General features: G+C 51.2%; 2 protein-coding genes across 21 annotated transcripts in view; one reads left to right on the top strand and one right to left on the bottom strand.

The window, feature by feature from the left end:
- Positions 1 to 907, top strand: part of Tsc2 (TSC complex subunit 2) — a 32570-nt gene extending 31663 nt beyond the window's left edge. For all 11 annotated transcript variants that reach the window (XM_040748270.1, XM_040748263.1, XM_040748261.1 and 8 more), the window contains 4 exons: positions 101 to 179; positions 245 to 336; positions 429 to 527; positions 613 to 907. In XM_040748270.1, coding sequence (XP_040604204.1) covers positions 101 to 179; positions 245 to 336; positions 429 to 527; positions 613 to 777 — 435 coding nt within the window. In that variant the 3' untranslated portion in view covers positions 778 to 907. The remainder of the gene's footprint in view (positions 1 to 100; positions 180 to 244; positions 337 to 428; positions 528 to 612) is intronic.
- Positions 908 to 913: 6 nt separating this feature from the next.
- Positions 914 to 23190, bottom strand: part of Pkd1 (polycystin 1, transient receptor potential channel interacting) — a 48164-nt gene continuing 25887 nt past the window's right edge. For 5 of the 10 annotated variants that reach the window (XM_040748253.1, XM_013121636.3, XM_040748255.1 and 2 more), the window contains 32 exons: positions 19316 to 22938; positions 18998 to 19147; positions 17620 to 17763; positions 17256 to 17535; positions 16975 to 17188; positions 16746 to 16905; positions 16281 to 16433; positions 15419 to 15563; positions 14708 to 15328; positions 14243 to 14399; positions 13830 to 14082; positions 13507 to 13702; positions 11139 to 11309; positions 10921 to 11064; positions 10611 to 10821; positions 10399 to 10525; positions 9860 to 9973; positions 9699 to 9751; positions 9134 to 9318; positions 8950 to 9043; positions 6669 to 6787; positions 6389 to 6591; positions 6123 to 6317; positions 5590 to 5729; positions 4975 to 5087; positions 4016 to 4157; positions 3762 to 3887; positions 3379 to 3553; positions 3007 to 3297; positions 2794 to 2928; positions 2409 to 2714; positions 914 to 2314 (listed from right to left, as the gene is read on the bottom strand). In XM_040748253.1, the coding sequence (XP_040604187.1) occupies positions 1847 to 2314; positions 2409 to 2714; positions 2794 to 2928; positions 3007 to 3297; positions 3379 to 3553; positions 3762 to 3887; positions 4016 to 4157; positions 4975 to 5087; positions 5590 to 5729; positions 6123 to 6317; positions 6389 to 6591; positions 6669 to 6787; positions 8950 to 9043; positions 9134 to 9318; positions 9699 to 9751; positions 9860 to 9973; positions 10399 to 10525; positions 10611 to 10821; positions 10921 to 11064; positions 11139 to 11309; positions 13507 to 13702; positions 13830 to 14082; positions 14243 to 14399; positions 14708 to 15328; positions 15419 to 15563; positions 16281 to 16433; positions 16746 to 16905; positions 16975 to 17188; positions 17256 to 17535; positions 17620 to 17763; positions 18998 to 19147; positions 19316 to 22938 (9608 nt within the window). In that variant the 3' untranslated portion in view covers positions 914 to 1846. The remainder of the gene's footprint in view (positions 2315 to 2408; positions 2715 to 2793; positions 2929 to 3006; positions 3298 to 3378; positions 3554 to 3761; positions 3888 to 4015; positions 4158 to 4974; positions 5088 to 5589; positions 5730 to 6122; positions 6318 to 6388; positions 6592 to 6668; positions 6788 to 8949; positions 9044 to 9133; positions 9319 to 9698; positions 9752 to 9859; positions 9974 to 10398; positions 10526 to 10610; positions 10822 to 10920; positions 11065 to 11138; positions 11310 to 13506; positions 13703 to 13829; positions 14083 to 14242; positions 14400 to 14707; positions 15329 to 15418; positions 15564 to 16280; positions 16434 to 16745; positions 16906 to 16974; positions 17189 to 17255; positions 17536 to 17619; positions 17764 to 18997; positions 19148 to 19315; positions 22939 to 23190) is intronic. The other 5 variants (XM_040748254.1, XM_005081612.4, XM_013121637.3 and 2 more) reach the window with 3 other exon arrangements.

The raw sequence follows: 23190 nt of genomic DNA, 5'->3' as shown, positions 1-23190 counted from the left end.
ACCAGAGATGAAGACAAAGGCAGGTGGCCAATGCTGCCTACTGAGGTGATAACCCTGACACAACAGTGAAACCAGGATGACTCTCCTCTTGTGTGGACAGGGCCAATTCAACTTTGTGCATGTGATCATCACTCCGCTGGACTACAAATGCAACCTCTTGACCCTGCAGTGCAGGAAAGGTGAGGATCAGGTTGGGTAGGGGAACAATTGGCCTGAGTCCGGTATGAGCACTGTGTCTCCACAGACATGGAAGGCCTCGTGGACACCAGTGTGGCCAAGATCGTGTCTGATCGAAACCTGTCCTTTGTGGCCCGACAGATGGCCCTGCATGCAAATGTGAGTGGTGGCTGCAACCTAGGGCTAAGCGAGGAGATGGGCGTGTGGGTGCTCCTGGGTGGGGGCTCACCATCCTGCTTTGGGGTCCCCAGATGGCTTCTCAGGTACACCACAGCCGCTCCAACCCCACTGACATCTATCCCTCCAAGTGGATCGCCAGGCTCCGCCACATTAAGCGTCTCCGCCACCGGGTAAGGAGGACTGGGCTTCAGAGATGTGATGGCTGAATCCGGTGGGGGCAGAACTTCCAGGCTCACTGCCAAAGCCTCTCTGTAGATCCGTGAGGAGGTGCACTATCCGAATCCAAGCTTGCCTCTGATGCACCCTCCAGCCCACACCAAAGCCCCAGCTCAGGCTCCTGCTGAGCCCACACCCACCTATGAGACAGGCCAGCGGAAACGCCTCATCTCCTCCGTGGATGACTTCACAGAGTTTGTATGAGGCCCCTTGGGTTCCTGAGGTGCCAGAGCCATGCAGCTGGCCCTGTCCTGTTGGATACCACCACCTGACTGTACTCTCATGTGAAATAAACTGGCCATGTCCACCTGGCCCTGGAGTTCAGAGAAGCACAGATAGCAGCAGTCAGACAGCTTCTTTATTTGACTTTGTCTTGTCTGTGTGGGGCTGGGGCAGGATCAAGGCTAGAGCTGCAACTGAGCCCACAGAAGCAGGCAGGTGCTGTCACATATTCTCTTACCCCACCCTGGGGGCCAGCCCCAGTGGGGGTTTTGTCCAATAACTTCTTGGCATCTTTCAACCCACAGTAGTCCTGGTCTTGCTCAGACCTGATACCAGCAGATCTGGGTACTGCCTGGCCCCAGACAAGGGAGGAAAATTAGGACATGGTGGCCCCAATACCATCCAGCACCTGCCCAAGGCCAGACTCGGATCCAGTAAATGGCTGCAGCTTCCCCTGCACCCCTACCATGGGTAACTTCAGCCACTAGGCCCTTCAGCCCAAGTGAAAAATAGTGACATACAAAAATATATACATTTTAACCCCATATAAATTATTGGTGGTGGACATACAAAGGGAATGGCGGCTAGAGGCAAGTATGCTGCACAGACAGTAAGAGAGGTAATAACTTAGGGGAAGGACAGGGAAGAAGTCTACTTAGCCCTCCCTCAAGCTTGGATCCTTAGCAAGGGGAGATGGCCGCCTAGGGGTAGAGCTGGGCACAGCCCGCTGTACCTGAGGACTTGGGAAATAAATTAGCATCTTGGAGGCTGGGTACTCACTTGGTCCAATACTGCTGTATCCTCCTGTGGGGAGGGGGACCTAGGTCCTGGCTGGCTATACAGCCTTTTTAAAGTGCTGAAGCCCATAGGCAGACAGGTAAGGCCACAATACCTGCACCCTAATGAACTTGTATGCAGCCATTCTGCCTGGCTCAACCTTGAGGGTAGCAGAAGGTAATACTGAGTGGTGTCCACCCTGGCTCTGGCTCTGAGAAGCCAGTGTGAAGCCACAGGCCTTCCCAGGAAAGGGAATGGCCAGGACTCCTAGGGCCTAAGTGCTGCTGGGGTGGACCTTGTTGTTAGACCGCAGGGACGCTCTGCTGGGGCCCACTGCCTGGTCTAGCCCCCGACTGGCCCTAGCAAGGCGGCTGGGCAGAGCTGTCTGAGGGCCTGGGAAGCAGCCAGGGGAAGGTAAGAGAGGAGGTCTGCTGTGTCCATGGCCTCGAAGGCTTTGGAGTTGTTGCTCCAGCTGGTAGACATCCTCTGTGGCCTGATTGAGTCGGTCAAACTGGACAAGCAGGGTTTCAAACACAGCATGTAGGCGTGAGGGCTCTGGTTCCAGCCTCACTGCCGAGCGACTCGAGCCTGCGATCAGCCCATCTGGCTGGCTGGATGAGGTGGAAGGGTGTGAAGCATCTGAGCCTGTGCTGGGTGGAGGCTCAACTGGCGATGACTTGGAGCCCCTGGATGAGCGGGAAGGCAGTGGTTCCATTCCTTCAAACCGGACTTTGTGGCGGAACTGGGGGCGGCACAGGGGCTCGGTCAGTCCGGCTGCACCCTGGGCTCGCGAGACCCAGGGTGTGTCCCTCTCCCCCCCACTGGGCCGTACCCACCTCCTTGACCTTGCTGAAGCCCATCCAGAGCCGAAGCCTACGAAGAAAAAGCTCTACCATCTCATAGTCTTGGGGCTCCCAGGCTGGGCGGTAGAGCTCCCCTCGCAGGGCATGGTACCGCCAACGCAGGAGGACAGCCCCTAGCCTCAGGGCACCCCACATCCGCAGAGCCCAGAGCCCCACACACAGCAGAGGGGACAGGTAACAGGACTCAGAAGGACACAGAGTAGGGATCCTGGCCCCAGGACACAGCACCAGGAAGGCTCGGGCCATGTTGTGAAGAGTGTCAGCACCAGAGGAAATAAGCTATGGGAAAGAGACATAAGTAAAGGCACACCCTGGTCACTCTGGGCCTTCCCTGGCACACCCCAGAACAGCAACCTACCAGAACAGCCATCTGAGCATAGGCCAAACCAAGCACCACCAGGCCCAAAGTGGCTCCCAGGAGCTCTGGCAGGGCCCGGCACAATGTCTTGCCAAAAACAGACCACTGGCGCACGAACCGCAGTTGCTGGGCAGCCTGTGAACAAAAAGTTTGTCAGCTTTCACCAGGCCCTGGGGTCTGATCCTGGTCATGCACCCGCCCTTTGGACCTTACCTTGATCAAGAGCAGGAAGAGTAGTGAGGCTGCCAGCCCCTGGGCCACAGAGCCCAGCTGAGCCACTTGGTCGAAGCTAGTAAAGTGATGTGGACGGTCATGCACAAAATGGGCCCACTGGCGGTCAGCAATGCCCAGCTGGGCCAGGCGTACCAGCCCTGAGGCTGCCGTCAGGGTCACCAGTAGGCACCGTGCCCAGGCATCAGGCCGTGCTGTGCGGGCACACCCCTCTCTGCGCCAGGTATGCACCTCCACCACGGAGAAGTACAGAGCGAACAGCAGCAAGCACACCTGAGGGAGGGGGTCTGTGAGGTCCAGAGTGGCGGGGATTGTTCAGAGTCCTGAGGACAGATGTCAAGGGGAAGGGCATACCGAGGTGAGTAGCGGCAGTGACAGGCCGGTGCTGAGTCGCCGTAATGCAAATGGGCGGACACTGAAGGCAGCCAGTGCATGGCCTGCTACAGGGAACTCGAGGCGCAGTGTGACAGCAGCGTGTAGCCCCACAGCAGGGCTGTAGCGGGTGAGTTCCACAAACACTGCGCGGCTCCTGCATGGAAGGAAGGTCCTGTCAACAGGAGGTGGGCAGGAGCACAGGACACAAGATGGGAAGTGGCTACTGTACTTGGCCAGTTGCATAGCCTGGGAGGGAGGGTCACGGGGGATTCTGGGCTAGGCCGGGGACAGCTGGCTAGGAGTGCGGCTCAGAGGCCTGCAAAGGGAGCTAGTTTCCGGCTCACCTTTCCCTTGGCACGCACCTGCTGTCAAGCCAGTTGTGCAGCTGCAGGAAGGTCAGCCGTGCACGGCTCTCCTCCAGAGTCAGGCCTAGCTCCTGTACATAGCCCCCACTGTCATACACTGCACAGTAGCCCCAGTACCAGGCGCTGTGGAGAGAGGACAGCACTGGAAACTCCCCAGCCCTGAGAGCACTGGTAAGCATGCTCACAAGAGGGCCAGATCCTCTGAAAAACTTCATCACCCAGGGAGAGTCTTAAGCTGTTACTCTACTCACCCCAGCAAGTCAGGTGCAGAATAGGCCCATGTCTCAGAGTCATTCTGAGCCACACTCTGCCAGCCAATGCCATAGTCACTGGTGCTCAAGCTTCCTGTGGCTGAACACATGTGCTCTGAGCTGGAAGGGTCTGGGCAGAATGCTAGAAAGCAGAGGGCCAGGGCTCAGGACATACTGTAATGCAATGGGTGACTCACTGTTCAACTCAGCTGAGCTCCCTGTGCCGTAGACCTTCCTGAGTCCTCCCAGCCACCCATTTTGCAGGATATTTAATCACACTGAGAACCCTGAGATTGTGTTTAGTGGAAAAACCTGTTTCTAGTTGTGGTGTGACTCAGTTCCAGCACACACCTTTAATCCAAGAGCTTTCTGCTTGAATATTATAAACAGGGTTAAATAAAGTCAACCATAATTCAAGAGGCAGAGCAAGCAACCAGTTGATAGAAGTGAATTTAGGATTAAGAAAAAACCATGAACCAGGCAGTACATCAAGTTCGAGGCCAGCCTGGTCTAAAAAGCTGTATAGAGAAACCCTGTCTGGGGGGGAAAAAGAAAGAAAAAAAACATGGAGAGTAAGAGGGTGTCAGGAAGATGGAGAGAGAGGCACAGAAAGTAACAGGAGGGACATTTGAATTTGAGGGGGTTTTTGAGATGGTAGAAGAGAGAGAGAGGTGAGATGTCAGCTGAGGAGGTCAGCTGGGTGCTTTCTCTGTTTCTCTGAGCTAGCAGGCTTTCACCCTAGCATCTGGCTCCAGAGTACTGGTAAAATCAAATGATTGAGATTTTTTGTTACAAGCAATCCACAAAGCAAACATTATAATTACCACTTATAGAAAGGCAATGAAAAAAACTAAAGAATAGGACAAAAGTCATATAGTTAAGCAGAGTTCAAATGGCTCAGCTACAGGAGGCAATGGAAGGGATAGAGCAACAAGCATGGACTGCCTTTCCCAGCTTACCTTCCTCCAGCCGCACCTGCCGCAGCCGTGGGGGTCCCAGCTCAGGACTAGATTGGTTTCCATGGACATAGGGCAAGAGGACATGTGACATCCATGGCCAGAATTCGTCAGACCTGCCAGCAAACATCAGCCACTGAGGTGCTGCTGCAGCAGTCTCAGCGATAATGCTGGGCCCATGTTCCCTATGCTTGGACTGCTGTCATTTGGGGCAGATAATTCTGCCCTGATATTGTGCTGTGTGCCACAGAAGACTAAGCAATGTCCCAATTCTCTACCCACTGGATACCCCAGCATGTACTCTGGTCCTGACAACCAAACAAGTATCTACATCAGGAATATATAATCTTTTAGCTTCTCTGGGCCACACATGGGTTTCTAACCCACAGCCTACAGGTTTAAAGAGCATTAAACAGGTTCATTTTATATGACATTGTGATTATGTTGTTGCCTACAAAGTTTAACTGAGTTATAAAGACAAAACTCATGCTTTAAACAGCTCTAGATACTTCCAAATGTTCCTTTAGAGACTGGGCTGTACTAAAGACAAAACACCTTGGTAGTCACCAGTGCCACCCTGGCCCAATGCATGGATTTGTGTGTCCTGAGTGTTCCTACCGGGTGATGGCCAGGAAGGCTTGGCTATCCAGCTCCTGCTTGATGGCACTCTGCAGGCGATAGGCGTGATCATGGCAAGAAGCATCCCCATAGTTGGCGAGGAGCGTCACCAGTAAGAAAAGCATGTACACCAAGAGGCTCTGCAGGACAGGGATAGATGGCTCTGTCCAGCTGATCCCATCCCACAGGCCAGAGCAAGGCTACCCATTGGTGCAGGGCAGTAGTGGTGCACACCTTTAATCCCAGAACTCAGGAGGTAGAAGCAGGTGGATGTGGCTAGCCTGGTCTATGGAGTGAGTTCCAGGACAGCCAGAGATACACAGAGAACCCCAGACACACATGCTCTGAGAACTAGAACATCTGTGCCCAGTGCCCTCAAGGTCAGGTAAAAGCAGAAACTTGAGATGTACAGTAACAGATGGAGGGCAGCAGGTGACAAGAGGGCAGGAGCTACAAAGTTCTAAATGCCCACTGGAGGTCAAGAGTGGAGCAAACAGGAGTTGGAGTACAGCTTATCTGTAGCCAGAGCTCACCTTCAGCATGTCATGAAGCTTCTTGACCTTGCGGGCTTCCTCTTTTGCCAAGAAGAGTGCAAAACCATGTGGGGGCCGCACACGGGGCACACGTTCACTTACAGGTGTTACAGCTGGGCTCTCTACCAGAGTGTCATCTTCATCAGGATGTAGCCGCTTGGCTATCAGTGAGAAGTAGAGGGCTTCCAGCAGGACCTGGGGTAGCAGAGCAATCAGCTGGCAAGCATGAGACCAGCAGACCCCTTCCCCTCTAGGAGCTCTCTCACCTTAAGGGGCTCCCAGCCAAGAAATGAGGCCAGGAAGCTGGAACTGCTTGAGAGAAGCCACATGACACTCACACTGGGGGGGAAGCTGGCACCAATCCACCCCGAGACTGCAACAGTCACTGCTACCAAGAGTAGGCTGAGCCCATGGGCCAGTGGGGCACACCAGGCAGGCAGCAGTCGTTTCCGAAGACCTTCCACCAGTCCTGGAGACATAGAGACAGCTGCGTGGCTGCAAGCCCAGGAGGACCTGGGAGGGATGTCCTGATCTGTGTGTTCATACCTGTCCTGGAGAGTCTTGTCACTGAGGGCTGCTCCCAAGTCAGGCCCATGCTGGGTGGCCTCTTCTCCCCCAGTGTCTGTAGCATTAGTGTTTCTGTTTTCTTCCCAGGAACACTGGACCTGGGGACAGGGCAGGATATGAGTTTTGTGCATCCCCCAGGAAGAAGAGGCAGTGGTATCAGTCTGCATTTATCTGGGAGCAGGTCCTTCAACATCTTAAGAGTCTTGAACCAGGCTGATGGGGTACTGGGCATGCATGATACCATGGTCATTGTTCTTGCTTCCTGTATGTATACCCACTCCCCAGGGCCCAACTAAGGGACTAAGTCCTTATCCTAGACGTTCTGTCCTGGCACGACCCAGTGGCTCTTCTCCAATCTCAGATGACTCATACAGGACCTTGTAGAATGTTACAGAGATGCACATTCCCTTGGGGTTGTGCTTTAAAGGAGGCCAGTCTGATCTACACAGTGAGTTCTAGGCCATCTGGGAATAGACAGTGATACCCTGTCTCAAAAACAAATAAACAAATAAGGAAGCAAGGCTAAGAAGGCAAAAGGAAGATTGCCATGCTGTCTGAGGGGGAAGTCCCCATGCTTATTGGTGCTTCCTGTGCTCCAAGGATTTTTAAATGCATGATACACACCAAGTGTGCACCTGCCCCCGAGCCTTGCCAGGTGTCTCTAGGATCTGTGCCACTTAATTAGCAAAAGCATGTAATAGCAAATAACTGGAAATATTTTTCCTTTGAATTGACTTTGCTGAACATAAGTTACAAAGCATTTAGCTAAGAGTTTAAAAATTGAGGACATTTAATATCAGCATTCCCAATGTAATGAGGAATGGGCACATTAATAGTTCTTACTAGTCATTCGATATGTGGTTGTCTATAGAATGTATGTGGAGACAAACGCTGTTAAGATGCACAGCCCAGAGCACCAGGTTTTCATCAGACTTAGTTGCATGAGTAAGCTGTGCCTGTCAGTGTAAATCAGTTACCTAGTATCAGTCCATGGAAGGCAGACACTGCTGGACATTTTAAGTGCATGACAGTGAAAAGAACAAAGTCTCTGCACTCAGTATACAGTTCACAGGCAGCAGAAATGGTCAGTGTTTTGGGAGCAGGGAGGGCCTGGAAAGGCATAGCATGTGAGTACACACTCAGGCGTATGTTGTGAGACTTCATTGTATCCATAGCAGGTAAAGATGAGCAGTGTTCGAGTCACATCAGAGCAAGGCCATGAAGAAAGGGACAAATGAAACATCTCTTTGGGAAAGAGGACCCTGGGCAGAGAGAGGAGCAGATGCAGGAGACAGAAGTTGGGGAAGTGGTATGCTGAGTGGTGGAGCAGCAGAACCTGTTTCTTAGCTCTGCCTGGTATCAGGACTGCACCAGTTGTGGGAGGCCACCTTTAAGATGGCACCCAACAATACTTCCCCTGGCACTACACCCCTGTGTAGTTCCCTTCCAAAGCAACTGAGAAGATGCCTATAAAACCAACAGTGTGCTACTAACAGGCTGATAATAAAAGATGTGGCTTCTCCCTTGCACTGGAAGACCATATACTCCTGGGGGTATTAGCTAGCAGTGGCCATCAGCCCTGCAGTGAGGCTGATATGGGGATAACTGGAGTCTGAACAGCCTGGCCAGTGTGCCTACTGTCCTTTTAAGTATTGAACACAAGGTAACAGGAGACACAGCAGGAAAACGAGGTGCCAGGAGAGCAGGGTCGGAGCATTGCAGAGGAGGTCCAGAGCGCCTACATAGCAGGCCCTAGCAAAGGCCCAGGCAGAAAAGGCATGGTAATGGGAGGTGCAGCTGGGAACACCCATCCCTGCATTGGGAAGAAGCAGTTAAAGAATGAAGGCAAAAAGAGAGACACTAAGTCAGAATAGTCTCAAAATGAAAATGAGGCGCTTAAAAACTTTTCCATGATTTTTCAGTTTTGATTCCAAATCAAAATTCCTGCATGGCTATGCCTCAAAACAAAAACCAAAATTTCTTCCCAGACCAAGTCCCTGAGGTACACACTGGTCACCTCCCCATTTGTCGAAAGTCTCATGCTTCTGCCACTTCGCTAAAGGGATGGTGTGCTGGGAATCCCATGAACTCCCTTCTAAGGTGGAAAAGTGGGGGCTCAGAGCAGCCAAGCAACACAGACACAGTACACACTTGCTAACAGGGCAAACAGGATGCCCTCAGCTTCCTGAGGCAGATGCAGGGTCCCACCACACAACCACCGCGAACACACTACCTCCTTCCAACCATGCCAGGCACTCACAGGCTAGTAAGCAGGTCTGTTTCTATGAGGGCATCCTGGGTGGGAATTAGGTTGCTGGTCCCATCAGCCAGGACCTGCTGGATCAGGTCTTCATCTAGAGGCAACAAGAAGTGTTGAAGTGGTGTGACATTAACTTGTGTTCTCTTAAGAGCTTGGAAATCATTCTTTCCCATTTCTGGCTCACCTGATGCTGACAAGTATTTAGCAGGCAAGGAAGGGCTAACCAGAGAGACGCCATCTTCCTCAGAGCCCAACATGCAACCAGGTCTATTCTGTGAAAATTGCTGCAGTGTACTGCTCACCACAGATGAGTCACTGAGCAGGTCTGGCCAACTGAGAGTGCCCTCACTGGATGGCCAGCACACCAGGCTGTGGGAAACATGGACATTGTTTTTTTTTTTTCTTTGTTTTTTTTGGGACAGGGATTCTCTGTAGTTTTGGAGGCTGTCCTGGAACAAGCTCGGTAGACCAGGCTGGCCTCGAACTCGCAGAGATCCACTTGCCTCTGCCTCCCGAGTGCTGAGGTTAAAGGTGTGCACCACCACTGTCTGGCAACATAGACATTGTTGCCTAGTCACACAAGCATGGGAAGACGCATACACAAGCACACACCAGCTTTAGAGCAGCCCCACTTCTGGGACAGTATATGACAATACCCAGAGACTGCCAACAGGGTGGGGACACATATCCCAGCACCCTAGGATAGCCTGTCAGGCATGTCTGCTGACCCAGACTCTAGGCAGCCTCACCTTTTAGCGTCTTCCAGAAAGAAGTCGTTCTTCACTTGCCCAGTGAGGGCCTGCTGAGAGGGAGAAAGTGCCTCAGTGTGGTCTGCAGCAGCAGAAGTGATGGCCCAACCAGCCCTAACCAGCTCACCCTGCCCTGAGCCCCTGGGGGAGCATTCATTCACCTCTGTGAGGCCAGAGAGTGTGAGGAGGGAGCTGTCTAGCACAGATCGGTCCAGGCAGCTGTCAATATCTAGGGCCTGCTGCCCTGTGGGTGTGGGGTTTTGCTCACCAGACACCTGTGGGGAAACAAGAGTGGCATCAGTCTTCAATGGGTGGTAGAACTGGGCAGGAAGCCACTGGCCTGGCTTTTCTTTGTGATGATTCTAAATGATCAACTAAGGGACCACTTGAATTCTTTCTGAGTTGGTTTTGAATTTGTGTCTTTCTAGCTACCAACTGTTTCTTCTAGATCTCTTAAACTACTGTTGTATAGTTGCTCATGGAATTTGCTTCCAAGTCTCACCTATTTTAAGATGTCTCCTCTAACATAGTTTGCTAATTTGACTATTTTCCCCCTTGGTCAATCTACCTGATGGCTTATCAGTTCTGTCTACCCTTTTAAAGGATCACCTTTGGTTTCTGGATTTTTTCCTCTGGCTGCTACACCAAACAACACAAACCATACTCCACCTCAGAGCTCTGAGCCCCTTGCCCAGCCCACCTTACTCCGTGACATCCGGAAGAGGAACAGGACAGCCAAGTAGACAGGGTAGACTACAACACTGGACACAAGGCCAATAGCAACTGTGTCAACACTTGGTGGGATCAGATTGGATACAGGCCCCATGCTGAGGTGACAGAGAAGATAGGATGGGTTAGGGAGAAGACTAGAAGGAAGTCAGCCAGGAGGGCAGCAAACCTCCCAGGACCCACCTGTATGTGGTATCGCCCACGACCCCATACCACACAGCATTGGCAGCCAGGAACAGGCAGAGGAGGAGAACACAGCAGGTAACCCTCTGAACTCGAGTGAAGCGGCTACGAGGTGGCCTGTCCCATATGGAGAGCCAGATGTGCTTGTCAAAGAAGCCTCTCTGCAGTTCAGCCACTAGGAGGCGCTGGAACTGCCACAGGGCGGCTTCATCTGGGAGAATTCAGATTTACAGCAGGGAAGCACAGTCAGCCACCCACCACTGTCATCCCCCTCTCCCTGTCACCACTACCAAGGCAGTTGTAGCCTTACTTGCTGCAAGCACCTCCTTCTCCACGAGGCCCCCATTGGCTTCAGTCTCCACCGAGAGCCAGTCGTTGACCAGAAAGAAGGTGCTCTGGGCACTCTGCAGGTCCCGAACGATGATGTGCTGCAGGAACCAGGCGGGGCTGAGCCCTGTGGAGAGGGAACCAGGTGAGCACTGAAGCAGGCTGGCAGAATGCAGGGATGGCAACAGCTCTCACTCAGACCTTTGTTGTCATGCCACACTCGGATCTTCCACACGCTGCCCAGGCTGTGTGGGGTGGCAATCTGGAAGATGTCCAGGCTGTTGCGATGAAAGGCTCTGTCCCCGTCTAAGTGGCGGTGACCACTACGACTGTCCTCACCATACAACATGATGCCTACATGAGCTGTGGTACCTAGAGAGCAGAGAACTATGGTTTGTTATTCATTATATATGAAACACGTATCAGTCATCCTGTTTGCCAACAATATAGGTAGCCCTTAGCTTTGAACAGGTTTTGAGATTTTTACTTTTATACTACCGCATATTAAATATTAAACCCAGGGCCCTATCTTTGAGTTCCATTCCTAGTCGGTTTTTAAAATTTTTATTTTAGCACAGGATCTCAGTAAGTCACCCAAACTAGCCTAGAACCTGCCCTCATTTGCCTGAGCTTATGATCCCCCTGCCTCAGCCTCCCAAGTAGTTAGGATTATAGGCCTGCACCACAAAGTCCAGTTTGCATAGTTCGAATAGACCCAAATTCCAGGTTCCTCAATTTGTTAACAAACACCAAGCTCACAACAGCATGGCTTCCAGTGCCAGGATGTACGTGCTGAGCTCAGGGTTATAAGCCCGGCTAGCCTGTCATGTGACAGGATACATGTGCCAGTTCTCAGGCACATTTGCAGTTCAGACACACAGGCAACAGTGCCTCTCTTCTCTCTCGAGTAACTCACAGCTTTTAAAACTCGGCCATCAGAAGAAAGAACTGGCCAACAATAATGAAAGCATGGCAAAGAAATAAAAACTGGTGAACGGTTTGAGGTGGAGCTCACGGGCAGAGCATGTGCTCAGCAGGGGCTCCGAGTCCATCTCAAGTACACATAAATATAATGAGTGAAAAACTGCAACACTGGAAATAAAATTAGAATAAAAAATAAACAAAATTGTTGAAATAAGCTCTTGCCTTGGAATCTGTCAGCAAAGAGACTTTCCGTGTAAACAAGGGAAGTTGTCATAGAAAGGCGTGGGCTGCCTCTGCAGAAAATGTTGATGAAAGCTTCCCAAAGAGTTCCCAGGGAAATTTTGCAATAGTCACAGCAAAAAGAAAAATGCTGGAAGTCAATTCAAGCTTGGACTATGATATTTGCCAGAGCATACTTGTCCCAGAAATCACTGAAGCAGCTATAATCACACTATTTTAAAGTTTCCAGAAGCTTTCACTTCCAGAGTGTGTCTCTCTGTGTATCTTTGGGACAGGGCCTTGTTATCAAGCCTAGGCTTGTGAACTTTTTTCTTCTTCTCCAAGACAGGGCTTCTTTGTGTAGCCCTGGCTGTCCTGGAATTCTTTCTGTAGATCAGGCTGTCCTCGAATTCAGAGATCTGCCTGTCTCTGCCTCCCAAGTGCTGGGATTAAAGGCATGTGGTGCCACACACAGATAAACACCTAGGATTTTTTTTTCATTTTACTTATTGAGTGCAAGTTACAGTGCACATATGAATTTCAGAGGCTTATCTATAGGGTCTGTTCTCTTCTTTTACCTTGTGGGACCTAGGAATCAAATTCAGATTGCCAGGTTTGGTAGGAATTTACCTTTACCTGTTGACCATCTCTGCAGCCCCAATAGCGAGTTTCAATGTTAATAATAAATATCAGCCGGGCCTTGGTGGTACACGCCTTTAATCCCAGCACTTGGGAGGCAGAGGCCAGTGGATCTCTGTGAGTTCAAGACCAGCCTGGTCTACAAAAGTAGTTCCAGGACAGCCTCCAAAGCCACAGAGAAACCCTGTCTCGAAAAACCAAACCAAACCAAAAAAATAAATAAATAATAATAACAGTAATAATAATAAATATCAGCTGGGTGTGGTGGCACACACTTTTACCTTTAATCCCAGGACTCAGGAGGCAGAGGCAGGTAGATCTCAGAGAGACCAGTCTGGTCTCCATAGGGAGTTCTAGGCCACCCAGAACTACATGTTGAGACTGTACCCTGCCCCAACCAATAAATAAGTAAACATTAGGGATTGCACAGCAGTTATAACAGAGCAGTTTGAACTTTGTGTATGAGAGGCCTGCTTCACTCTGAAGTGAGCAACAACTTTTTGACTCTGAGACCTTTGTCAGGAAATGAACATAAACTTTGTGTTTATACAGTGCTGTGGATGGAAACAAGGACCTTTGCATCCTGGGTAAGTGTTCTATACCCATAATTTCCCTATTTGTTGTTTTCTTATATCTGAGCTAATTCCTTATTAACAACATTTTGAGAACTGAGTACTTGCTTTGTGATACTGGTCCCCAAAATCATCAGACAGGGTCCAGGACTGAGACTACAGAGTCTAGTCCAGGGTAAACTCCATATCCCCACCCCTAATCACCCTTTCCTTACCTGAACCTCGGCTCCAGCCAGTCTTGACCAGGATTTCATATTTGAAGCGGCCTCCCTTCCCACAGAATGGGATGACACGGACTCGGCTAACATCTAGCTGGTCTAGCTTGTGCAGGATCACAGCCATGACCACATAGGTCACCAGACATATGGCACATGTAAGCAGGACAATGTAGTTAATGCTTGCAGAAGGTTCCTGGGAAGAAGAATCAATCAGGTACTGGTGACTTGAGCTCCTGCACTTTAGTTTTTAAAGATGCAATCAGGATGCCCTAGGTTCTCTCAATATGGGGAAAAGGTCTAGGAACAGGAGCATCACTTACAGGAAAGATGAACTGGACATGGCTGGGAGGCACAAAAAGGCTGGCGCCAAAGGCAGTGAGGTGTCGGGTAAGGCAGACAGCCTGGCTGGGTGAGGTCTCCTCCAGGGGTATAATCCCCTCAGTTCTCCACATCATCTTCTCTTCACTGAAGTACTGGCACAGGGATGTATACAGGCCAACAGATACCTCCAGTGCAGACCAGTGGAAATGGCTGGTCAGGTTCAGGTAGTAACTCCTGCCCAGTGCCCCAGACCTACAAGAGAAAGTAGTGTCACTGTCAGACTCCAAGGCCCTACATGTCATGCCAAGCCTTCCTGTTGCCTTGGCTGATGGAGGAAAGTTGCATTCACCTTTCTCCCACCTCCTTCCCCTCTGCAATGCCCATTTCTGTGGTCCCAGTGGTGAACACTCACCCTGGGGCAATGAAGAAGGTGTAGGGCCTGTGATCAGCACCTTCAAGCACCTCCAGGCTGATCCTCCTACTGGCCGAGCAGTTGTACTCATTGGGTTGTGACAGCGAATGCAAGTAGACAGCCAGATAGGGCTCAGGCTCCTCAGACAAGTAGCGCTCTGGGGACCACATACACAGTATCAGACAACCATCAAAAATTCATCACCATAGGGACCCTGCAAGTTGTCACAGGCCTTGAGGGTCACCTAAGCAGATTATAAGAATCTCCACATAGATGTCATGGCATGCTTCTATGTGGCTACATGTATATGGACTTTATGGAACCAGGGCAAAAGAAAAATTGAGTATTAGCCAAACCCCCAGGACCAGTGACTGCAAATTTGATGCTATCTGCATAAATACCCTCTTTCCAGGGACAAGGATAGAAGAAGGACAGGCAGGTCATGTGCCCACCCCTAACACCCACCACTAAGTACTGTGTAAGTGATCCTCAGATGTAGCCCAGCTTGAGGGTTGTTGTTGTCTGCGGTGACCACAGCACTGACTGAGGTCTGAGGCTGTATGATGGTAGAGCCTGCAGGGTTCTGGGAGCCCTGGGCAGTCTTGTCTGAGTTGTTTGGCACCTTCACTGTGATGGCACGTTCTGAGGCCAGCCGCTCAATAGGGATCTGGGTACCAGCCTGTGTCTGGAATGCCATAGATGCCACTTTGGTGGAGACAGTGTAGTTGCTAATGTAGCCAAAGGGAAAAGGGTTGGAATCCACAAGAAAAATGAGTTGCACTACATCACTGAGGTTGGACAGGGCTCCACTGAAGGCCTCAGGAATAGAGAAATGGCAGCTTGGTCCCAAGGTTTTGCCATAACACAGAAGGCTGAGTGGGTCTGAACGCTTGCCCAGGGCCACAATCTCTTCGCCCACCAGGGCCAGAGGCTCCTCGTTGAGTACTCGGGAACGCATGAGGATACACATGAGGGCTGACGAGAGGTTGTAGGCCTTGGATGCCACCATCAGCGAGGGCGGCTCAGCCTCCAACTCAGAATGCTGTGGGCCCTGAATGTCCAAGCTGGCCAGGTGGATGAGGTCACCTGGGACAGGCAAATTAAGTAAGGGATATTGAGAAAAGGAAGTAAGAGCTGGAGGGGAGGCTACGGGATGGGAGGGGCATCTTATGTTACCTGTGATATTGAGGATGCTGTCAGCAATGGTAGTGGGTGTCATGGTACCCTCAGTGGTTTCAGCTTGCAAGATGCGCATCATGCCCTCCAGCTTCTGCAGCATCTTCTTCAGGCATGAACGGCACATGAGCTCCCTGCTGGACACCTTTGAGGGAGATCAGCATGGCTTCCAGACCCATCCACAGGACACAGACTCATGGCATGCATGGTTCCCACCCCCATACCACTACATGGTTCTGTCTCCTCACACTGGCTGGTATTCTAGGCAGCTTCCTGCCTCTAACTTGCACTGAGCACTTGTGTGGATAGAAGTCTTCAAGGCTTTCCTTCTAACACTTCCTCTATGGCTCCTCCCAGACCAAGGATTTGGCCAAGTTCTTCCTGGAGCCTACATACTAATCACCCCAGGTATCTGTTTCCATGGCTAAAATCAGGCAGATGTCAAGGTCTTGGCTAGAGTCCAAATCTAGATACATAGAAGCCACATGGTAATAATGACCTTTATTCAGAGGTCTCTGAATCTCTGTCCTCCGAGGACTTGACTATTTTACTGGTCCTATACCAACCCACACCCTGACAGAGTACCTTCCTAGCAGATATGGGTTGTTTGGCTCACAAGTCTACAGATTGGAAAATGGATACCTCATAGGTTCAATAGGCCCTATCAGCTAAGCCTCGTTAAGTGGGACATGACTACAGGTCTGATGAGAAGGCACACATACCTAGACTACTCTTTTCAGAAACACCCTATAGTTACCAGAAGAGCATGTGAGGCTGCAGAGAACTGGCACAGGCCACAAAGAGCTCCCTATTCATGCTGCACAGGGCCTGTACATAGTGCGGAAGGCTGCGCCTCTCTTACCATGCACTGGGCCAATGCGGCAGTGATCTGCTGGATGTCATCCACAGTGTTGACCCGCAGGGAAATCAGGGTCTCTGTGATGTTCTTACGCATTTGGGCTCGTAGCTGCTGCTCATGGTTGGGCTTCGACACCCTATCTGGAGCCTGCTCATACTAGAGGAACATATCAGGGAACATAGAAGAACCATGAGAGGAGGAAAGGCCTCTCTGTGGTATTTGTCAAGGGTGCCAGAGTACAATTATGAGGCATTGGCAGGGATTTAAGATCAAGGATAATTCAGGCCATATATAGGGTTCAGGGTATCAAGAGGATACTGTGGGAAAGCTGACCTTGGAAAGGGCCTAGTATGCTGTAGCTACTCTGGGTAGGACTTAGCATCCAAAGATACTAGGGAACTTCATTGGTTTGAAGTACTTGGTTTCAGCCCACTCACAAGGGATTCTTTTCTGTCCATATGCACTGACCTCATTGAGCACAGTAATGAGGGCTAGAGAGTATTCGATGACATGCTGGGGGTCAGCCTGCCTCAGTAGCCCAGGCAGCACACTGGCAGTCAGGCTGTACAGCCAAGGTATGAGGTCTGCAGGATTACCACTGGGTTCTGGCAGGACAATGGTCAGAGACCTGGAGGGTAGAAGTAAACTGTAAGCAACTAGTGGTCAGCTTGTGTTCCCTACCCAGGGTTCAACTCACCTGTTGAGTGCAACAACAGAAGCACCAAGCTGGTCTTGTACAACCACACTAAGGCCCACCACAAAAAGGGGTTGGAATCCAGGAGGCAGGACAGCCCCATAGGTGGAAAGACTGCCCTTATAGATGCAAAAATCCTCACAGTAGCTCTGGCGACAGCGCTTCAGCAATAGGGCATATACCAGTGGAGCGCCACCATCTTCTGCGTCACGCCAGCCTATGGACACATAGCATCAGCACAGAGTCCAGGCCCACACCAGCCTCTCCAGGTAACCCACACTCACCTGTGCATTCAAAGTGCACCTTAGTGGTGAGGCCACGTACAGCATCCAATGGGAATAGGCGACAGGAGCCTCCAAGCGGAGGACGGTTGGGCGAGAGGCGAATAGAGGCACAGCCCTCCTCCTCGCCTGAATGGCCCAGCACAGTGAGTGTGAAGATGTAGCCCTCCCCATCACGAAGTGCACCCTGCCGCACCACCAGATGCATGCCACTGCTGCCCGTGGATGTTGTTGTCTCATCCAGCACCAGAGTCTTATTGCTGAAAGTTCGTGCTGCCCAGCGCTGCATGATGAAAGCATGGAGGACGTGGTGAGAGTGGTGCCCTGGGTACCTTTCCAAGAGACTTGTCATCTGACCGCTACTCACCCCTTGCTTGGAGCCACTGCTGCAGTTGTGGCAGTGACCCTCCAAATACACATAGGAACTGCGGCTCACTTCATACACTGCTTGTGCCTTGCAGGATACACACTGAAGAGACACAATAGGTACTCGCCCACTTCGGATCAGCACCTGCAAGAGACAAGCATGTCACAAGGAGGCTCCACCTTCAGGCACGTGGGGGTGGAGTGGGGGGGTTGGGGGGTGGAGGGGGTTGCACACTTCCTAGATTCTTAGACCAGATCACTCCTGTTTGGCCCAAATTCCAGATTGTATCACTGGGTGAGTGAATCAAGTAAACGCTAACCAGCAAAATCCAGGAGGGTTTGAAGCTGTTGTAAGTCCAGGGCCTTGCTGGTCTGGCAGTAGGAAACATGGGAACCTACTGGTGGCACATGATGGAAGCAAAGTACTCAGGAAGTTAGCTAATTGTTTTATTGTTTTTGTTTTTTATACCCTTGTCCCATGCTTGCTGACCTGAGTGGGACCTGGGTAAGCTAAGGCAGGCAGGACTGCTGAGTGCCCACTCCAGAACTTTACTAGATAGGACCATCTCTTGATAGGTGACCTGAGAAGGCCTGGTGCTGGGGAGACAACCTTAATATGAGGCACCACAATAGCCCAGCACCCCTCCGCACACACTGGCAGGACCCATCCCACAGCAGCAGAAGCGGCCACCACTTGCATGTTGGTCCTCACCTTTATGGGAGTCAGGGCAGGTGTTTGAGCAAGAACTGACTCACTGCCCCCAGAAGCAATGACAGGCTTTTTGTGGACAGGTGTTACTACCTAGGTGGGCAAAGGACTTGGTTTCTTACTATTGGCCCTTTATGCTGGTAGCATAAATTTTGTTTTTTGTTTTAGTTTCTCTGTGGCTTTGGAGCCTTCCTGGAACTAGCTCTTATAGACCAGGCTGGTCTCGAACTCACAGAGATCCGCCTGCCTCTGCCTCCCAAGTGCTAGGATTAAAGACGTGTGCCACCACTGCCTCGCTAAATTTCATTTTTTTTTTACAAACCATAGTGTTTGTATGACTTAAGATTTTGTTTTGGTTTTTGGACACAGGTCATCATTATGTTGGTGAGACTAAATTAAAACTCTTGATCTTCCTACCTCCACTGTAAGTGCTAGGATTACACAGGAGTGTGCTAACATGCCTACCTGTCCTCTGAAAATTCACCATAGTTGTGCCCTGGATTTTCAGATAGAAGCAATGCTACCTTGGTGATTTTGGTAAATTAAGTTGGTAATTTACCCAACTCAGCACTAGGTTAGAGAGTATTCCCAGAACCTGGGACTACTACAGCTATGACCAACAGAAACTAGGTTGGAGCAGGTACTGTCCTGGTGTGGGAGCACAACCCACCGTCTGGTTGGTGGCTTCCTCCTTCCGGCCTCCTTTCCACACTAAAAGGTTGAAGGTATATTCCACACCAGCTTCTAGGCGCTCCAAGGGGATGGTGACCACACTGCTCCCACGGGGCCCGAAGTTCAGTACACAGCTACCTGCCTCACTCTATAAGAGCAAATATGGAAATTATTTAGTCTCAAATTAGAGCCTAGCTTAGAAGACCTTTTCCTATGCCCACCCCAGAATAATCCAAGTGCTAAGCACTTGCTGGATGTGGATGCATGAGATAGAGGAGGCAGGAAGGACCTGTCACTCTACGTTCCCATAGCTGACCTGTGTTGAAGCCACGCAGGCCCAATGGAAGTTGAGTGGCGTCTGGTCACCATCCTCCAGATTAGGGTCATAAGACTTGCTCCCATCCAGCACCAGGTCCTGTGTATCTGACCATACCCGGTAGGAGCCACCTTCAATGATGGGTACCAGACGTTCAGCAGCTACTGTCACGTTGGCCTGGATGCTCCGTGCCAATGGTGTGTCCCCAAATGAAACCACAAACACAAAGCAGTAGTGGCCCACAGGCAAAGCCAGACGTGGCACCACCAGCTGGGGCCGGCTCACATCTACACCAGGAAGTACCATTTGAGCCATACGTCCTGGCCGTTGACAGCTGGCAGTACGATATATCTCCCAGCGATACTCAGTTTGGTAGGAGACACAGTTGCGTAGATCGACATGGGCCTCTAGATAGTTGCGCTGGGAGCGCCGCATCAGCACCTGCAAAGGCAGTGCTACTTCTACCTCAGGCTCCCTGCAGGCCAGCACCTGGACAGTCACTGTGACCTGTGCCACAAAAAAGCTCACTAGATTTGTGGCATTCACTTCTACATGGTAGTCCCCAGGATGCAGGTAGTAGTGGTCAGCCCAGGACTCATCTGTATCCTGTACTGGAGTCCCATCCCCAAAGTCCCAGCGGTAGGCTACACGCCGGGGACTAGGGCTTGTAGCAGCTTCAAATCGAGCTGAGCGGTTGGTAAAGCAGCGGCCACTTTGAAGTCTCACATACTGGATGATATCCTGAACTTCCATCATTAGTGTGAGGTTCACACCACCCAGTTTGTTGAAGGCACGGACATGGATTTCCAGTAACCCTGCAGCCATGGGCGTGTAGGTGACATCACGGCCCGACAAAATGACCAATGAGTCACCCTGAACCTTTTGCAAGGAGAAGTACCAGGCATAGTCAACCTGAGAGCCCCGCTGCACCCGGGCTGTAAAGTTCTTCTCAGTGCCTGTGGCTATGCCTGGCTCACAGCAGTTGGGAACCTGCAGCCCAACAACAGCCTCCAGCACTAAGATGTGAACCTGTGCCTGGGCACGGCTCACGTGGTTCTCAACCTGCACGTTTACGATATGGTCTCCAACCAGAAAGAAGCTATGGGAGAAACGGGGACCAGGGAGCACTTCAGGGATAGATCCGTCAACCCGAAGTCGGAAAGTAACAGCAGATCCAGCAGTCAGCAAGATTTGAAAATGGACTGGCTGCCCAAGTGCCACCACCTTGGGGCTGGCCCACAGCACTGGGCTCTTAATAGGCTCCTCTACTGTGAGACTGTACATGGCTGAGACCCAGCTGACTGCATTGGAAGCATTAAGCTGCACAGAGAAGTTGCCAGCAGTGGGGAGGTGCACAGCAATGTACTGGCTGTGCTTACTGCCGCTGGGCAAGGTCCAGCACCAACTCACATTGGTTCCTATAGCCAACTGACCCCAAAAGGATACATTGGAGCCAGCTGCCACAGAGATCTTATCTGGCTCACTGGTTCTGATGCTTAGACCACCCACAGGTACCTGTATGGCCACTTCAATTGTGGCATTAACTGAGCCCAACTGGTTCCCAGCTGTGACTCTAACCAAGTGCAGGCCAGCTGTAGCAAAGGTATGGGTGGTGGATGGCATTGAAGTCTCCCGATTCACTCCTTCCTCCAGGTACCAAGTGTAAATGACACCACTGCCACCAGTCACTTCAGCACCAAGGGTGAGGGTTACATTGACAGCAGCTGGATTGGGGTTTGCAGATAGGATCAGACACTCCACAGGCTCCACAAAGTCTATGGTGCGGTTGGCTGAGGCACTACCCAACATGTTGGTAGCCCTGAGATGGATATGGTAGGTGCTAGCCTTAAGTGCAGTCAGTGAAAAGCTCTTGCCACTGCCAGTGAGGGTGAGGCCGCCATCCTGCTGGGCTGTCCAGCTGTAGGAGATGTTGGTGCCATCCCTAACGGCAGCTAGCAGCTGCAATGTGTAGTTGGTGGGGAAGCAGCAACTGCCACCACCTCCCACTACCTGCAGCCCCTCAATGAGCTGAAGAACATAGATGAAGATGCTGTCCTGAGCAGACCCCACTTCGTTTTCAGCTGTGACAATAATATTGAAAGTACCCACTGAACGGAAGGTGTAGGAAATAGTGGGGCCACCTGGAATAGGTGTGCATCGGTCACAGAGCACCCAAGAGTAGTGAACATCACTACCCACCTCCAACAAGGTGCTAAAGCTCACACTGCCATTCAAGGGTACCACTGTGCGGCTGGCATTGATAGTGAGACCCCGCACACGCTGCTTCACTGTGATGTTGAGTTGGGCCTCACTGCGGCTCACTTCATTCCAGCCAGACACCCTGACAGTGAAGTCACCAGTGGTACTGTAGATATGGGTGACATCAGGGCCCTCTTGCTGGCTACCATCTCCCAGTTCCCACAGGTAGGTAGCAGGGTTCCCACTGCCCACTGCTGAGAACAGATAAGGCTGCTGCAGCTCCAGCACATGGGAGCCATTGATCCTGATGCCACTGACTAACACAGGCTCCTGTACCTCCACAAAAGCTGAGTCATTGGAAGCAGAGATGTTGTTAGACACAGTGACTATCACCAAGTAGGAGCCTGGTTCTCGGTAGATAAATGTCACTTCAGAGCCCCCAGTATGGATATGGGTAGCATCTTCAGTGCCAAAGTCCCAGGTGTAGCGGTAGGGAAACGGGGGCCAGGAGTAGGCAACCAGCCAGGCTTCATCCCCAAGCTTCACAAATTGCCTCTCAGGCTGCAGGGTGATGTTGCTTATCTCTGGTTCCACACAGATGCTGGTAAAGTAATGTGCCTTGTTTACATGGCTTGACAGGACCAATGCCAGTGGGAATGTGCCACTCCTTGTGAAGTTATGAGTCACTATTGGATGTCCATGGACACTCACATTGGAAGAACCATCTCCAAATGTCCAATCAAAGAGATAATGGGCAGGATTCCCGGTGACATGGGCAATAAGCTGGGCACTGGGCTGTGTGGGGATGCAGGTTGAAGGTTCTATGCGTAATACCTCCAGGACAAACACTTGCACATGCAAACTCTGAGACAAGTGGCCAACAGGGCTGGCTGCTACTACTGTCACTGTGTAGTTCTGGGCCTGCAGATACACATGCTGCACTGTAGCCTCAGGGCCTGTGAATACTGTGCCATCTCCCATGTCAAATGTCCATGTAATGTTGTCACCTGATTCCACAGTAGCACTGACTATCATGGGGGCTCCCTGTTCCACAAATGGGCTCAAACACACAGTCAGACCACGCAACTCCTGGAAGACATGGATGTCTACGTGTGTTGCCACACTGCTCACTGTGTTGTTAACCTCCAAGATGATTCTGTAGGTACCCGTCATGGTGTAGGTGTGGTTGAGTACTGGTTGGCTCTGTATTAGGACAGGGGATCCATCCCCAAAGTCCCATGTATAAAGAACACCATCAGCTGAGGGCAGTGGGTGTGGGAAAAAGGTGATAGGTCGACCGGCCACCAGGAAGTTGCTGCTCATACCAATAGCCACATTGGGGAGCACAGTGCGTACACTCACGGGCACCTGCTGCGTCAGGTTCTCATAGGTATTGGACACAAGGACGGTCAAGTTGTACTCACCTGTGGAGACAGGCCCAAGTGGGACTTCCTACTCAGAGAATCCCCACCTAGCACCTGTTACTGAATGGGGACAGTATTTCTCAAAGCTTGAACAACCATGCCCTTGGACTAGGCCCAGAAGGTGTTCATATCCAGGCCATGAACAGGGCAAAGCCCCCAAGAGTCCACGAGGAAGAGAATGGACAAGACCATTCTTAAGCACACAAGGTGAGCATGGAAGTGAGTGCCAGCACAGCAGAAGTGAGCGCATGG

Source organism: Mesocricetus auratus, unplaced genomic scaffold (assembly GCF_017639785.1).
Source record: "Mesocricetus auratus isolate SY011 unplaced genomic scaffold, BCM_Maur_2.0 Super-Scaffold_100007, whole genome shotgun sequence".
Lineage (NCBI taxonomy): Eukaryota > Metazoa > Chordata > Mammalia > Rodentia > Cricetidae > Mesocricetus > Mesocricetus auratus.
Note: the sequence above shows the minus strand (reverse complement) of the source record. Positions and strands in the feature narration are given on the sequence as shown.